This window comes from Ovis aries, chromosome 11 (assembly GCF_016772045.2).
Source record: "Ovis aries strain OAR_USU_Benz2616 breed Rambouillet chromosome 11, ARS-UI_Ramb_v3.0, whole genome shotgun sequence".
NCBI lineage: Eukaryota > Metazoa > Chordata > Mammalia > Artiodactyla > Bovidae > Ovis > Ovis aries.
The window spans coordinates 33,089,144-33,106,940 of NC_056064.1; the positions used below are offsets into that span (position 1 = coordinate 33,089,144).

The 17,797-nt window shown below is 43.2% G+C and overlaps 2 protein-coding genes across 40 annotated transcripts in view; one reads left to right on the forward strand and one right to left on the reverse strand.

Moving 5' to 3' along the window:
• The window catches only part of PIGL (phosphatidylinositol glycan anchor biosynthesis class L), a 51,827-nt gene extending 47,810 nt beyond the window's left edge, over nucleotides 1-4,017 (reverse strand). For all 3 annotated transcript variants that reach the window (XM_027974841.3, XM_060395475.1, XM_015098669.4), the window contains exon 1: nucleotides 3,770-4,017. In XM_027974841.3, the coding sequence (XP_027830642.1) occupies nucleotides 3,770-4,007 (238 nt within the window). In that variant the 5' untranslated portion in view covers nucleotides 4,008-4,017. The remainder of the gene's footprint in view (nucleotides 1-3,769) is intronic.
• Nucleotides 1-17,797, forward strand: part of NCOR1 (nuclear receptor corepressor 1) — a 154,513-nt gene that overhangs the window by 36,226 nt on the left and 100,490 nt on the right. For 23 of the 37 annotated variants that reach the window (XM_042256675.2, XM_042256690.2, XM_042256685.2 and 20 more), the window contains exon 1: nucleotides 4,906-5,078. The exons of 3 other annotated variants lie outside the window; for them this stretch is intronic. The gene's annotated coding sequence lies outside the window, so the exon portion shown is untranslated. Of the gene's footprint in view, nucleotides 1-4,035; nucleotides 4,104-4,144; nucleotides 4,485-4,905; nucleotides 5,079-5,410; nucleotides 5,565-6,897; nucleotides 7,036-17,797 lie in introns of those variants that run through there. 11 more of the 37 variants (XM_060395463.1, XM_060395470.1, XM_042256678.2 and 8 more) reach the window with 4 other exon arrangements.

Consider the following 17,797-nt stretch of genomic DNA (forward strand, 5'->3'; position numbering starts at 1 on the left):
ATACTTTGTAAATAAAATTCAACCATCTCAAAATAAATTTTGCTTAATTTGATTTCCATAGTTGATAAAAACATAAAATTAAAAGCAAAAAAAAAAAAAAAGACCATTACTTGCATCTATTTGCAATTAATATCTTTAATAGAACAAACTGAGAAAAGTGCTTAGATTGAAATTCTCATTATATATGAAAAATGGTTTAATCTTACTGCCAATAAAAATTATTTTTGAGGGGAAAAAAATGTTAACCAAAGCAAGAAGTATACATAAAGAGGTTATTTGTAATAGAGGTAAACTGCTGGGGGGGGCGGAGGGGGACTTCTAAATATACGTACAATGATAAGGAACCAGAGATCAAATTGCCAACATCCGTTGGATCATTGAAAAAGCAAGAGTTCCAGAAAAACATCTACTTCTGCTTTATTGACTATGCCAAAGCCTTTGACTGTGTGGATCACAACAAACTGGAAAATTCTTAAAGAGATTCGAATACCAGACCACCTGACCTGCCTCCTGAGGAACCGGTATGCCTGTCAAGAAGCAACAGTTAGAACTGGACATAGAACAACAGACTCGTTCCAAATCGGCAAAGGAGCACATCAAGGCTGTATATTGTCACCCTGCTTATTTAACTTATATGCAGAGTACATCATGTGAAATGCCAGGCTGGATGAAGCACAAGCTGGGGTCAAGACTGTCAGGAGAAATGTCGATAACCTCAGATATGCCTATGATACCACCCTTATGGCAGAAAGCGAAGAACTAAAAAGCCTCTTGATGAAAGAGGAGAGTGAAAAAATTGGCTTAAAGCTCAACATTCAGAAAAATAAGATCATGGCACCCATCACTTCATGGCAAATAGATGAGAAACACTGGAAACAGTTGACAGACTTTATCTTCCTGGGCTCCAAAATCACTGCAGATGGTGACTGCAGCCATGAAATTAGAAGACGCTTGCTCCTTGGAAGAAAAGCTATGACCAGCCTAGACAGTATATTAAAAAGCAGAGACGTTACTTTGCCAACAAAGGTCTGTCTAGTCAAAGCTATGGTGTTTCCAGTAGTCATGTATGGATGTGAGAGTTGGACCATAAAGAAAGCTGAGCACTGAAGAATTGATGCTTTTGAACTGTGGTGTTAGTGTTGGAGAAAACTCCCTTGGACTGCAAAGAGATCAAACCAGTCAATCCTAAAGAAAATCAGTCCTGAATATTCATTGGAAGGACTGATGCTGAAGCTGAAACTCCAATACTTTGACCACCTGATGTGAAGAAACGACTCACTAGAAAAGACCCTGATAAAGGCAGGAGAAAGGGGATGAGATGGTTGGATGGCATCACTGACTCGATGGACGTGAGTTTGAGTAAGCTCCAGGAGTTGGTGATGGACAGGGAAGCCTGGTGTGCTGCAGTCCATGGGGTCGCAAAGAGTTGGACACAACTGAGTGACTAAACTGAATTGAAGGGATGACTAACTAAAAGGCTTCCCTGGTGGCTCAATGCTGGAGACTCAGGCTTTATCCCTGGGTTGGGAAGATCCCCTGGAGAAGGAAATGGCAACCCACTCCAGTATTCTTGCTTGGGAAATCCCATGGACTGAGGAGCCTGGCAGGATACAGTCCATGGGGTTGCAAAAGAGTTGGTCATGACTTAGCGACTAAACAACAACAAACTAAATTAAGGTTTATCCCTATGAAACCATTTAAAAGGCTATATACCTAGTTCTAATTAATATGGATAAATGTTTAAATTACAAGTTTCAGAAGGATGTGTTCATTACCTAACTCATTTTCAGTTTTATTCCCAGGGCAGAGTATACATCCTAGCAGACCAACTTTTTTAATGAAAAAAAAAATTTTTTTTTTGAGTCAAGACTTTTTTAAGAGAAGTTTAAGGCTCACAGCAAACTTGAGGGTAAGATACAGAGAGTTCCCATAGACTCCCTGCCCCACACATCCACAGCCTCCTCGTTATCAGCATCTCCCACTGGATGGTACATTTGTTACAACTGGTGAACCTCCACTGACACCATCATCACCCGAAGTCCACACTTTCCATTAGGTTCACTCCTGGTCTTGTACAGTCTGTGGGTTTGGAGAAAAGTATGACAACCCACTCCAGTATTCTTGCCTGGAAGATCCCATGGACTGAGGAGCCTGTCAGGCCACAGTCCCTTAGGTTGCAAAGAGTCAGACATGACTTAGTGAATGAGCATGCATATAATGACATGTAGCCATCATTGTAGTATCAGAGTATTTTCACTGCCCTGAGAATCCTCTGTGCTCTGTCTATACATCCTTTCTCCCATCTGAGCCCGATCCCCACTTTTTACTGTCTCCATAGTTTTGCCTTTTTTTGGTTGTCAGGTAGGTGGAGTCATACAGTACAAAGCCTTTTCAGATTGGCATCTTTCATTTAGTAATACGCATGTAAGATTCCTTCATGACTTGACAGCTCATGTCTTTTTAGCTCTAATATTCCACTGTCTGAATGGACCACAGTTTTATCCACACACCCACTGAAGGACATTTTGTTGCTTTCATGTTTTGGCAATTACAAGTAAAGCTGCCTTAAACATCTGGGTGTAGGTTTTTGGGTGAACATGTTTTCACTTTCTTTGGATAAATATCAAGGAGGGTTATTGCTGATAAGTGTATGTTTAGGATTGTAAGAGATTACCAAACTAACTTCCTTACAAAGTGACTGCACCATTTTGTGTTTCCATCAACAGTAAATGAGAATTCCTTTGCTCCACATCCTCACCAGCATCTAGTGATGTTAGTGTTCTGGATTTTGGCCATTTATTATTATTTAATTTTTTGGCCGTGCTGTTTGGCATGTGGGACCTGAGCTCCTTGACCAGAGATGGAACCAGCACCCCCTACATTGGCAGCCTGTAGTCTTAACCATTGGACTTCCAGGGAAGTTCCCTGCCTATTTTAATAGTGATTAGTACACAAAATTTTTTAATAAATATTTAAGAAATTAATGACAAAGTAATATTCTGTGACAAATCGTATAAAACATGCTTATTGAGAAAAATCTGTATAGAAAAAGAACTGGTATGAAACACAACGAAATGAGAAAAGAGCTCATTGCCCATGTTACAACCAGCTTTATTGAGGTATGGTTTTTACATACCATCCATTTCACCCACTGTATGTGTAGACTTAGTTATTTCATTTATACAGCTGTGCAATTATCACCATAATCCAGCATAATGGTCAATTTCTGTTTTCTCATCCCACCTTTTCTGTACGGTAAAGGAGGATTTATTCTTTGAAAGGTCCCTTCAGTGAAAGCTGGGTGGAGTGGAACGCTAAAACGACCTGTAAGATTACTTTCTAGTCTAATGGGCTCTCCCCTCGGTTTGACATGTACATGTTTCTAGCACAGAATGAAGAGTTGAGCAGTCATGACACGGCCTAGATTCTGTTTGGTCGTTATTCTTGGCCCTCTTGTGAATGAAAAGGTTCCACAGAATACTGATTACAGCCACAGTTCCCAGCACAGATGTAGGTATTTATCGGAAGCAAATGCTCCCCAATCGCGGTAGCGGGGAGCCTGGCTCACACGCGGCCCAAGTGCCCCCACCCCGGGAAGCCGACCCGGGCTGGGATCACGGATTCTCGCCCCAGGGAAGGGTCCTTCAGTGTATTCATTCGCCTGGCGCCTACGACAGAAACCTCTTCGGTAAGAAGCTGACTGAAACAGGCCGGCGCCTGAATTATCTCCGCCGCCCCGAGTCCCCGCGCCCCGCCTACAGCCTCCTACCTGCAGAGAAGCAGAGCAGGAACAACTGGTGCCGCAGGCGGGCCAAGCCTAGAATAGTGGGAGCAAAGAACATGGCTTCATCGTCGGGGTGCGCCGTCACCAGAAGTGTCCGGCTTCCGCCTCCGGGCAGGCCAGCCTGCTCCGGCCTCGTCACTCGCTGCCAGGAGCCCCAAACCCAGAGGACGCCCCATACCAGGACAGCCGCCGCCAGACACAGAAGCGGCGCCGCCGCTTCCATGCCCCAGGAGGAGAAACTGCGCCTGCGCAGACCGGGAGGCTGCCGCCGGGCCGATTCCGGCGGGAAAACCGAGCTCGCGGAAACCCGGTTCCGAGTGTAAGTCCGTCCCGCCGGCCTTTCCAACGGCCGGAGGCTTTAAGCGTCGGGCTGTGTGCTCGGACACGGACGCCTCCCAGGCTCTCTTCACGGGCTCTTGCTACTTTACGCGGCCTTTACGAGCTCTCGTGCCCGTTCGGCTTTAGGGCTGAGCGACCCCCTTGCCGTCCACACAGTACTTAAGGGGAAGCGTCTGAAAAGAACCCCCAACCTCTTGAGTGCGAATTCTCTTCACGTCACCTTTTTAATCACTCCTTTCTTAAAACCCGGGCTTTCTCGTAACTATCCGGGTGGACACCGACTGTGTTTCTCCTCCCTAATTGTGGGGTGTGGAGTGGCGGCTTTTCTAAAGGAACAGTATGCGGTGGCGAGGCCCGTCCGGTCAGTTCCTTGGGAGCGTGAGGCCGAGAGCGTACTTGGCGGGCGCGGGGGCCCAGGATCCTCGGAGGGAGGGCTGGCATCACGGGCGGGTCGGCCGCGCGCGGTGTTTCAGGGAGGCCCGCTGTGAACGTAGCCCGAGCCCGGGAAGCACCGGGCTGGTGGCCGCGCGACCCCGGCAGCCCGGGCTCGAAGGTCCGCGTCTTTCCCTCTCTCACGCCCGCGGGGAGGCCCGGGCGCGATGGCTCCGCGCTGGGGCCGCCGCCGTCGCCGGACCGAGGCGGGATGCCAGGGGGTCGGACACTGGCAACCCGGGAAGCTCGGCCAGCGGAGGGAGTCGGCCTGCCAGCCTCCGGAAGGAGGAGGAGCCGGCGCCGGAGCCGCCTCAGCCGCGGTCGCCGGGCCGGGGGGGAGGAGAGGGGTTGAGTCAAGATGGCGGCCGAGGTGGCGAAGCAGCAGCGGTGGCGACGGCGGCGGCGGCTGGAGTGAGCGCCCGGCTCGCCGCGCCGACCAGGGCCCGGGCAGGGCCGCGCGCGGGGCTGCGTCCTGCCCCTCAGGCCCAGGGCCACGCCGGCCGCCGCGCTCCGCCCGCTCCCGGTGAGTAGGCCTGGCGCCCGCAGCCCGGCCTCCGGGCCGCCGCTCGCCCAGGGCCGCCGAGGGCTTTGGGGGCGCCCGCCGCCGGGGCGCCTTCCCGGCCGGCGACAGGCGTCACGGGACCGGCGTCTCGGGACCCGCCCAGCCACGGGCTTCTTGCCCTCAGCGGTTGGGAGCGGGGCCGGGCGAGTGGGGGAGGCTGCTGGAGTTTGGAGGAAGAATGGGCCGGGGCGCCCGGGGTGTCCTGCGGGGAGGGGGCTGCAGGGCCCGAGGCGGCGCGGGCCGGGGCGGCGGGTGGGGCCGGCGCAGGTGGCGGCCTGCGCTCCCTCCGGGGCGGAGTTGGTGGCCGCCCGCGAGTGTGCAAGGGGTCAGGGCGGGTGACAGCGGTAGACAAGTGCGTGAAGAGCAAACTAGTTCACCTTTGCGACCAAGCCGCTTGGGGTGTAATGGCGAAGGGAGGACGGGGGAGACGGCGAAGATGGGAACCCGGTACCTTCTGGCTTTTATCGTGGCTGTTTAACGTAGATTCTCTTTTGGGGGGAAGAGAGATTAGAGAAACTATCATTGAGAAGTCAGTCTTAGTGGCGAGGGGACAGAATTCTTCAAATTAACCGGATTAGGGGTATAGTCGTATATTAAAGGTGTGAGTGGGCATAAGTGGTATTTAGTAAAAGTATTTGCTCAGAAAGTGTCAGTTTTTTTTCACCGACGTTGCGGGCTCCAGTCCCGCTTCTACAGAGTTAACCTTGGTGTGGCGGTGTGGGTAATTCTAATCTTTGGGATTAGTATTTTCACCTGCATCAGATTTGCTTCCCTAATTAGATCCTAATTGTATTGAAATTTACATTCCTTGCGTGCACCCTGGTGAGGCAGTGATGGGAGGCAGAACGTTGCGTAAAGAGCAACAGGCCAAGGTTTTAAAGTGCCTGCAAATCATTCATTCGTTCAGCGTGTCTTGATCAATAGGTGCTGCTGATGCGTCGCACGTGAGTCTCCCTTGGATAGTTGAAGAGTTGATGGCATTATTTAATATTTAATAGTTTTTGAAAATGTGATGTATCCTTAAAGATAATTATTGGCAGAACCAATGTGCCTGGTCTCAGGAGCAGACCAATTTTAGAATATTATTTAGACATAGGTAAAAATTACGGAAGAAATCTTATTTATTTCACAAGTTGTTGCAGAAAGAAGTTTTCATTTGCTCATTCTGCTAAATTCCAGTGGAAGTTATTTATTTTAATATTTATAGTACACAGTTGCTTTGCTGTGCTTTAAGCACACCTGTTAATGGAAATCAAGGTTAACACATGTATATGAATAATATGCACATACATAAGGATATGATTACTTGCAATACGAAAATACTCTTTCCTTTTACAAAAGGCTTGCAATATGTTGAACTCCTCCCTCAGAGAAAATATAATACAAAGAGTCCTGATTGGTCTTTAGCCATGTGTCATTTTGGAATAGGATCAACCTTTCTCTGCTTCAGTTTCCTCATCTATGCTAGTAGGAAAATATCCGCTCTCCTAGGTTGCTATTGTGAGCCTAGGAGAGTTATTAGTTGTGACATTGCTTTACACAGATCAAAAGGTTATATTTCTGTGTGAGAGTAACAGCTTCCTCTTCATTTTTGAAATGCTTTATCTGCACATCTCTCACAGCATTTATTCTTTCTGCCTTGCATTTAGGTACCTACTTGTCTTATCTCTTCAGGACAGGAGAAGCCCTTCTCTGACTTTAAGGCACTGCGAGAGGGTATTGACACAGCAAATGTTGAGTGGATGAACATTGTATTCTAATTAGAAAATTGTGTTCACAGTTACGGCTTACAACTTGTGGAGTATACCTGCTGATCTGCTGTCACAGATCTCTGTAGCTGTGATTCTCTTCATGACTTCTGAGGAATAAATATTTTTAGCTGGGTGTCTTGCTGGACTTAATCATCATATAGTAAAACGTAAGAATTTGACCTGCCCATCTGTTTTTTTGAAAAAGCGTAGAATGCTAAAAATTAACTCTTTGTTTGAATTTAATTGAGTAAAATTTGTTCCAAGGCTCAGTACAGATTAGTCAAGTTTTTCTAAGCTTTTTTTCCTTCTAAATTTTGTGGATTGGAGTTTGTTTTGCCATTTCTATCTTTGGGAGAAAGTAGAGGCTTTTAAATAAGCCAGGGATTGATGTAGGTTAATGTCAGGCTATTTCTTACTCAGTTTTTTGTATGTTTGTTACTCAGTTTTAATTGTATTTTGTAATCTGTCTTAATTGAAATTTCAAATTCTTAACTCATGTTTGAGGATGATAGGATCTCGAATTCTTAGTTATTTCCATGTGTTCATTTACTTCAGGGATTGGGTTTTACTGTAACACAGTACAAAGAAGTAGTAAAGGTTGGTCAGAATTTATTATGTATGGACTTATCTTGTGGTGTGTAGTTCATTCACTTGTTCAGCTGGTGTGGAGTGCCTCATGTTTAGGGCATGTTACTAAGTGCTATAAAAGTATAAAGTTGACGGGATCAGTTATGTGCACAAAGAACTCAGTCTATAGAATGTCTGATACTTTGTCCTTTTCAGGTTTCAGGATGCAAAAGTACATTCAGCGAGGAGGTTAAGGAAACATTGTTTTTCTCTCAGAACTTCCTTAGGAGTATTGAAAAGCTACCAGAGCTTCTGTCATGTAGCAATAACTGTATGTAGAGCATCTGTTTTTTATTTTGGTATTCTTGTGGTGGTGGTTTTCCTTGAATATTTTTACTCTTCTACCATTTTTTCTATCCCAGAAGCTTGTGTGGTCAAAATATTACTTGGATATTACTTGGATTGTTTTCAGATACAACATACTTTTTTAGGGGGAAGGGGATTTCCTCTTTGCATATGAAATTATTGGCCAGCAGCAGAATCCAGTCCTCGGCCCTCCAGAGTAGCTCCTCCTGTCACACTGTATCATCAGGGGATGATTCATTGTGACAGTCGACACAACTGAAAACAAAAATTAGGGGGTGGGCTGAAGAATGAGCAGTCAGTCCCTCAGCTGAGATATTAAATTTGAGTTCAGTAATATACCTCCTGAACTGTACATTTCTGCAGTGAAAAGATAGTTTGAAAAAAATTGGTGTTGATCTATATCAGTAATATGATCACTGGGAATTACTAGTTTCATTTTTAATCTGTTATGATGACTATCTTCTTAAAAATGCCTTTAAGGGTATCTGGACCTACTGACATTTCATGGAATTTAAGTGTTACAGTGATGGAAATTTTATTATGCCACTGGTTTAGAGATGCAATTTGATAGGTTAGGTTATTTATCAGTTATTGCTTGCTTCACTTTCAAACTGCTACTTTTTTTTAAGTATGAGAAGCTTCAGTTGTTATTATGAAAGCGTAGAGAAATAGTGTGAACATGAACTGTCTTTTTAATGTCATGTTGAAAAGCTTCATATATAATGTTAGTTTTCTATAGGTACTCATGCCATAAAATTTATTTTAAAAGAAAAGGTGTCGTTTTCTTTTTAAACTAATGTCCTTACATGAATACTGAAGCATGATATGTGTGCGTGTTTTAAATTCCATTTGGGCTGTTAAATAACATGCCTATTTTGAGTTGCATTAAGAAGGGTTGTTTTTTCCCATTCTATGCTTTTTCCAGAATGCTGTTTCCCTACCTTACACTTCCAAACTACCACATATATATATATTGCTGATTTTTTGATAGGTTTTTATCACATACCACTTCATCCAGGAAGTCTCCTTGCTCCTCCGTCTTGTCTGAAGATGACTCTTTTTGGTCTGAAAATTTTTAATACCTTTTTTTATACCTCTGTTATAACATCATAGTTACTTATATACATGTCTATTTAATCCCTAGTAGAGTATACCATAAGCCCCTGGTGGACATGTCTATGTCTCACTTATTTTTTGATTCTTCTTCTGCCCCTGCTCCCAGAATAACTCTCTGTTCTTGGGAAAGGTGTAGTATCTGCTGAATGCATAAGAAGGAGCCTAGAGTTACTTGGTGCAGCTGTAGAAGCTCGTGGATATACCCATGTCGGAACTTGATGATGCATAGTTTTTGGAAATTAATAAACAGGTAGAAACTCACTGGTGTCAGGTAAAACGTGTTATCAGTGAATTATTATTAAAGTATTTCTTAAAAAAAAATATTTCTCTTGGATTCTTGGGAGAAAGAGAAAGTAAGTGGGGAATTAGTTCATCTCAGATTATTTGTATTTCCAGATAATTTTAGAACAAAAATGTTAACTTAAATATGCAGAGGATTTTTGAGTTGTTTTGGTGCTAGGGAAAAAATGTGAAGTAGGAATGGTGGGTTTACAGGATTACTATAAAATCCCTTTGGAGGGATCTCTTTGAAAGTATACTGCTTGATTAATTTTATGTCAAAAATTAAATTTTTGAGTATATTAGTCAAGATAGAAGGAAGGGAAGAGTTAAGATTTCTCAGTTATACATAAATAAACCGAAATTAAACCAGAATAAATTGAGGTTACATTTTTCTAGGAAAATTTGACTTGTTAGGAGGGTCACCTTTATGGTTATAGATGCCCCTCCCTCCCACTTTAACTGATAAGCTATTGTCACATTTTTGTTGGCATGCTCGGGTAGAGTCAGTAGTCTGTTTTTGGCAGTTCATTTCCCTTGGCAGTAGCATATGGATTTGTATAATTTTGAAATTTTTGTTTTAAGTAGTAATCATCATGACTTTGAACTTTTGTCCAAAGACATTTAATTTTGTATTACTTTTGATTAAGTTCTTTTAATTCAGCTTCGAATAGCAATGACTTTTATGTATTTGAAATGAAACCAAAGCTTGTGCTTTCTAGGAGTTACAGCCTAAAATACACACAGTATAAATATGCCAGAAGTAGGGAGTGTGTAGTCCATTAATGGTGTGTGTCTATGTGTGTGAATGGGGTGGGGCATAAACTGAGCTGGAGGGGAGGGGTGGAAGAAGTTACACTCTATTTACACAGAACCATTTTAATGAGTGACGGAGGATATGTTGTTTTGAAGTCTTTTCTGTTTATTATAAGCAATACATTATCTTTACAGAAGTTCAACATGGAAGTTTTAAGATGTGAAGAAAATGAAAGCATCACTTCCTAGATGTAATTTGCCAAGTGTTGTGTATTCTTTCAGGTTTTTTCCCCATGTGTATGTAATGTTCTGTATTATGAGACCTTAATATGCTCTTCTGCTGTTCCTAGTTGATGTTTTTGAGCTACTTTTGTCATTTATAGCTACATAGTATTCCACTTATGAAAGAAGACAGGTGGGTTTCCCTTGTGGTTGAGATGGTAAAGAATCTTCCTGCAGTGTGGGAGACCCAGGTACAGTGTCTGGGTCCAGAAGATCTGGAGAAGGGAATGGCATTCCACTCCAGTATTCTTGCCAAGGGAATTCCACTGACAGAGGAGCCTGGCAGGCTACACTCTGTGGGGTCACAAGGAGTCAGACATGACTGAGTGACTAACACTTTCACTTTGTTTGATCAGTTTATGGCCACTTCTGTTTTGTCTGAAAAACAAAGCTGTAGTGAATTATTTGAGTGTGTATTTGTGCAAATAAGCTTTGTAGCATAAATTTGTAAAGGGAGTTGCAGTTAGATGAACAGTGTAGCTCTGGATGGGTGTTGTCCCAATATATGGCATGCCCTAGACTTCCTGGTGGCTTAGATGGTAAAGCGTCTGCCTACAATGTGGGAGACCTGGGTTGGGAAGATCTCCTGGAGAAGGAAATGGTAACGCACTCCAGTATTCTTGCCTGGAAAATCCCATGGACGGAGAAGCCTGGTAGGCTACAGTCCACGGGGTGGCAAAGAGTCGGACACGACTGAGCGACTTCACTTTCACTTTCAGACTCTGACCAGCACTGAAAATTACTCTTGAAAATATTTTGTCAGTTTAAGAAGTGGGGAAAAAAGTGATTCTAATTAGCCTTTTATGAATCACTGTTGTTGTTGAACATTTTTTAAATAGAGGGAGTTGTAGTTCTTTTAGAAATTATCTGCCTTTATTCTTGATTATTTTTTGATTGGATTATTGGTGTTTTTCGGTTCTTTACGTATTAGGGTGTTTACATTTTTCATATTTGTGCACACCCCCTATCCCCCAGCCAAACTTCTGTAGTATTCTGTAGTCAGGTATAGCCAGCTGCAGTATTATGTAGTAAGTATTATTATCTGTAGTATTCTCTAGTATTGTTAACTATAGTATTTTGTCATCAGGTATAGCCCGCTACAGTATTGTGTAGTAAGTATTATTATCTGTAGTATTCAGTAGTAGTATCTGTAGTATTCTGTAGTCAGGTATAACCAGCTGGGATTGTGCTGGTTCTGTGACCTTGGACACATTACTTAACCTCTGTAAGCCTTAATTTCCTTGTTTGTAGAATGAAATGGAGATAATGTAAATGATATTTAGCATAGAGACTGGACAAGGCAAGTGTCTTCCTTACTGGGCTGTATAGGACTTCTGGGTTTCATGCTCTACTTAGACCTTCCTCACTCTAAGATGTAAAATATTCATCCATCTATTAAACTGAAGAAGCAAAGTGAGGAGTATTAAGTCTAGTGTGCCACTGCTTGTTTTAAAGAGGAAAACTAATGGATACACATTTGCTTTTATATCATTGAATGTTTATGAAAGAAAACCCAGGACACTGGTATTGTTGATTGTTGTAGGAAGCAGAGCTAAGTGACAGAGGCATGTGAATGAGAGGAAGACTTGACTGGATACCTTTCTGCATTTTTAAAACAAAGAAGTCCTCAGATTTTAATTTTGAAAGGTTTCTTTTTCTCTTCACTTTTCTTTTCCTTTTTTTTTTTTTTTTAGAAAACTTTGAATTTTTGGGCTCCATCTGGAATTTATTTCTAGTATAGGAAATGAGGTAGACATATATTTTGGGGGGGATAGGAGGTGTGTATGTTTTTTCCCTGAAATAACCAGTTGTGTCGGCACCATTTGGTGAATAATCCAGCCTTTGCCCCAGTTACTAGATTTGTGCCTTTTATCATTTGCTAAATATACTTAGAACTTTTTCTTGGTCTCTTGTTTTATGTTATGATATTGTTTAAATTACTGTTTTATAGTTTTAATACTGATAGGGTTAGTCATCTGTTCATTGCTCTCTTTTTTTTTTTCAGACTTTGACAATTCTGGTCTGTGTATTCTTCTGGATGAACTTCAGAATCATTCTGTGAAGTTGAAAAAGAAATCTTGCTAGGTTTTTATGAATCGTGATTGGCAGTATTGAGTTCATGGGCTAATTTTAGGAAAATTGACACCTTGTGTACTTCCTGTTATAGGAGTTATAGGAATAACTCTTATCCTGTTATTCAAATGACTTATGTTCTTCAGTAGATTTTCAAATTTTCCTTCAAATAAGTTTGCACATTTCTTATTTCTTTTGTCCAACAAATGTAGTAAGGAATCAAGCAGAGAGTTTATATTCTAGTGGGGGAAGTAGCACAAATGAATGCATTTCACATTATGATTAGCCTATAAAGGAACAAAAGGGTAACTGGAGGGTGGCTGGGATAGGGCTTTCTGAGAAGAGGGCATTTGAAACTGAGACCTAAGTTTGAGGAGTCCTAGGCCCCACGGCGGGCCAGGAAGAGCATTCCAGGCCGACAGTACAGAAGGACAAAGGGCTGAGGCAAGACGGGGCCTGGCACCTGTGAGAGGCTGGAGGGAAGCTCGAGTTGCGGTCTCCTGAGCAGTCAGGGAGGAAGAGGCCAGTCAGCGGGGGCTCCTGGGCCACTGTGAGGAGTTCCGGTTCTGTCTGTAGTGAATCGCAGCCCACAAGGAGTCTTGAGCAGGAGAGTGACATGTTCTGATTGATGGTTTAAAAGACATTTAGCTTTTTTTTTTTTTTTTTTTACATTTGGCTTTTGAGTGGAGAAAGTGTTGAAGTGGGAAGTGTGGTTAGGAGTTTCTGCAGCTGGAGATGAGACTAGGGGGAGTGGGGCTGGAGAAGCTTGGGAGGCTGTGGGTGGGGGCATGAAAGAAGGGTTAGGGCTTGCTGTTGGAGTGGGTGTGTTGAGAGCTAAGAAAGAACTGTTAGGTGGGGAGCCATGTGGGAGAAGAAGAGATGGCCGCTACCTTCACAGGTCTCTGGTTTTGTTTATTTTTTGTTCGCATTTTTTTGGCATAGAATTCAGTACATTTACGGAGAAGGCAATGGCAACCCACTGCAGCACTCTTGCCTGGAAAATCCCATGGACGGAGGAACCTGGTAGGCTGAAGTTCATGGGGTCACGAAGAGTCGGACACGACTGAGCGACTTCACTTTCACTTTTCACTTTCATTCATTGGAGGAGGAAATGGCAACCCACTCCAGTGTTCTTGCCTGGAGAGTTCCAGGGATGGGGAAGCCTGGTGGGCTGCCATCTACAGGGTTGCACAGAGTTGGACACGACTGAAGCGACTTAGCAGCAGCAGCAGTACATTTAAGTCAGTTTCTCATTTACCCTACTTTCTTTTAGCATCTACCTTAGAAGTTGTTTGTTAGCCCTGTTTTGTGTTGCTTCCTAACCTTTACAGCCTCTCTTAGTGGGAGGCAGCAAAAAACGTGATCTTTAAGATCACCCTGAGATAGGAAACTGTCACGGGGAAGCTCCTCAGCCTCACCAGAGCTTCACTCAGGAGAATCGTGGAGCTCGTGGTGTAGGTGAGTGCACGCTTGCCACTCCTCGTGCTCTGCCTGTGATGCGACAGAGGCTTGATAAGTGGCCACTTTACTACTCTCCTTCAGAGTTGTCATCTTGATTAATCCTGGTCAAGCAGCTAAAGTTAAAGTGAAAGTGTCTGATCTCAAACCTCTGTTTTTTGTGTTAATGGAGGAGAGGGTTGCAAATAGTTGTCCATTTTGACTTTGAAATATACTCATTTTCACTGTAGGAGTGAATGTTGTCAATTTAGAGAATTAGGTCAGTATAGTGCAGCCACATGGCAGAGTCCTCAGCTCCCCAGTGCTGTCTCCTGCCCCTCACTGCCTGGGGAACCTTTTCCCTTCTCGCCTTAGTAGGGATAGAGTAGTGGTGGTGTTTTCGTTTAAGAATTATTTATTGAACAACTGGAATCTAAGATTAATGAAATGATTATGCCCATATTAATGCGTTCCTCTCAGTGCTTTACTTTGTTGGGCGTAGGGTAATCTAAACTAAAAGGTCTTTTGCTTTAGCTCCCCTTCATCTGTCTTCAGGTGAGATGTCATTATGTTAGAGAGGCCAAAAATAAAACACCATGTTAATGGCATTCCCCTAGAGTAGCTTCTTTTCCTAGAGGAAAGAATGTTCTAGATTATTTTACAGGAGAAATCCTCTTCGGTTGGGCACCAATGACAGAGCTCACTGGGATGGTTTCTAGCTGTCTTCTCTCCTGGAGGCTGGACCGGAGATAGGCTCAGATGGGCTTTCTCAGATGTGGCTGGGTACCCCAGGGGTCCATCTTAGCCTCTCCTTGCCTAATGTGCATTTGGAGTTGGACTAGCTGAGCTGCTTTGTGAGAATCAGCGATACTGGATTTACCTCAGTTTAGTATCGGCGTCTGTGGTGTCATAGAGGTCATTCCCCTCTGCCACACTTCTGTATCAGAAAGTGTTATTTGATCCTTTAAGAGAAAATTGAATTGTGTACACTATAGGGTCCTTTATCTGCTTTGGTGAAATACGGACTTCACCTCTCTTGTGACCCTTGGTGAAGTCATTCTTGCTCATCTGAAGAGGCGTCTGCAGTCCTGCCACAGCGAGGTATATTTTTAGCACTTTTTCCAAGATAGCCGAGGCCACCTTGAAAACCTATCCAAGTACGTTTTGGTTATGCAAAGATTGTAGGCCAAAAGCCAGGAGTTCCTGGGGAGAAGGAATTTTTTTTTTTTTTAGGGTTGCATTTGGAATCTAATTTTGCAAGATAAGTTTCCTGTTGAGTCAGTTTTTGTGTTTGTGAGTGTGTGTCTTTATTACATTAGTATGGGAAGATTCAAAGGAAATGTAAATAGACTGACTTCATTTTACTGTATTTTATTACCTGTTTGGGAAATATTGGAGGCTAGTACTAAATTTCTCTCTAAAATTCAGATAAAATATGCTTCTGTCACTTACTTACACAATGACATCTAGTTTTATTTTCACCCTAAAATACAATTAAATGTATTGATATGAGGGAGTTGGGCATAAAACCTTGACCAGGTTTCTTAAACATTTCACAGAATTTTTACAGTCCCTGAATCAAGCATGTAACTGAGTTAAAGAGTTTTGAAGCTAGGGACTGAGCTTGAAATTGGAAACTGCCATTTAAAGTTTTTCCTTCCCCTTCAGCCTTCACTTTCAACCAGATTCTTTTATTTCAGTTGTTTGCAAACTGTCAAGTGTTCTGTGGAAGGTGTCTTGGTGAGCCAGGACTGGAGTGAGGGTCAGAGGCGGGATGGGGATGAGGAGGCTGAAAAGAGACCTAGTTTCCCTGTTCTCTCTGAATCCGAGTATTTCTTCTTTGGGTATTTCTACATTTGGCTTCCATGTAAGGTTTTGAGGAGACAGTGCTGGTTAGAAAACAAAGAGGTCTGAACTATTGCTGTACATCTCATGGATCAGTTTTGAGGAAGGAGGTCAGCTCATAGAAGGCTGCAAGTTGCAATTGTGACCAGAGGTGGGGCCCGTTTGACCCGTAAATTTGTATCTGGTAAGGGCTGATCTCTAGTTTTCTTGGTGTTCTGTTACCCACCTGTGTTGGGTCAATAGTAACTGACTTTGTTTATAAAGTATTTCAAGTTAAACTTCACTAAAACCACATCAGAAAACTAGGATGTCACGAAGGATTGGTTATGATAAAAGGGAAACACGGACCAATTATTTTACATACATCTGAATATGTGTTGTACTCAGGACTCACCATTGCTGGAAATTAAAACAACTTCAAAACAACACCATACAGCATAGATTTCTCGTCATGTAAGCCATTGTTGGAAAAAAGTTTGGATGACCTTGAGCTAAGATCTTTTCTTTTGCGTCTCCATTCCATTTATAGCTTTATTTACTTGGGTTGTCTGAGTTGGAAGGAGAGCTCAGAGACCTCAGATCTCATAAGCAGGGGTGCAGATCAGAATTACTTGGAAAACAAAATATTTGTGAACATTCATACAGTGAAATGCATTAGAGCAGTAGAAAGAATGAAGGTCTTTATGAACTCATGAAAACGATTGTCAAGATGTGTTAAGATCTTATGTTATAAGAGCAAGATATTGGACAGTTTACATATCCACCATGGTCCTATTTATGTAGGAGGCAAAGTGTGTGTGTGTGTGTGTAGGCATTTGTAAAGGAGACTTCAGAAACTACCAACTTTGGTTGCCTTCTGGGGTCAGGGGTGAGAAGGAGATTTTCCCCTCTGTATTCTATGGTGCTTTGAGAAACTCTGAGATCGTGCGTATAATATATGTTCCCCAAAACCAAACCAAAACAACCTCCCCTGTCCCTGGCGGGCTTTTCCGCTTCCACTGGCAAGTGCAGGTGTATTCGAGGAGAGCACTGCCCAGGCGGTCTTAAGGGTGGTCCTATCATACATTTTAGCTCCTCAGAGTAGCTCACTCCCTGTGAGAAAGCAGCACAGCATCACAGGAAACACTAGCTTCTCCCATTTTTGCCATTGATGATTGTGATATAGAGAAATTTTTAAATTTCTCTGTGCTTTCAGAGTCCTTATCTGTAAAAAGCATTGTTAGTTGGGTAAACCTGAAAACCTCCCAATTCTTAGATTTTCTATCTTTCGTCCCTTGGACCTTGGCGGGAGCAGGCAGGAAGCAGTCAGCTGGCTCTTGCCATCTTCTGACCCATTCTGATGATTAAGGTGCATGAAAGTGAAAGTGAAGTCGCTCAGTCGTGTCTGACTCTTTGCAACCCCATGGACTGTAGCCCACCAGGCTCCTCTGTCCATGGGATTCTCCAGGCAAGAACACTGGAGTGGGTTGCCATTTCCTTCTCCAGGGCATGTTCCCGACCCAGGGATCGAACCCAGGTCTCGTGCAATGCAGGCAGACGCTTTAACCTCTGCACCACCAGGGAAGCCCAATGTATGTTTAAAAGATTTAAGAAAGTGTAAGAGGGGAATGTAGAATATTTTTAAAGTTTGGGGTAGAAAAGGTCTTCGGAAAGATGAAATGAGTTGAGAAGGCCAAAAGAAAATGTTTGTACCATGAAGGTCACACATATGGCCAGCAGAACCCCATGGCCTCGGTCACCTTCTCCCTCACTCTTCCTCTGCCTCCTCGCTTTGCCTTAGGGTTTCTCTAGTTTCTCTCCACTAAATGCTCTGGTCTTTTCAAGGCTTGGGCTCAAAAGTCATCTAGAATATAATGTGTTACCCAAACTGGAACAGTCTTGAGAGGGAAATGGAACACGGTTAATAACTGCACGGGGACAGTAGTTGTAAGTTGGGTGTTTCAGAAAATTGGGGCATGTGGTCATCCTGGCTTTTTACCTGCCAGGCATGTCTCCCTTCCCCTTCTCCAATCCTATCTTATTTATAACACTTTATCTTAGTGCTTGTGGTTACTGTCTGTGTCTCCTCAAAATAAGATGGCCTGTCTTGGTCCCGTTCTGTGCCTGCATTTAGAGCAGTGCTGACAGAGTATACAGCTCAGTAGATGTTTGCTGAATATGTACATGATGTTTCTGCCTTTAGCCTTAAATTCTTGTGAAGATATGATA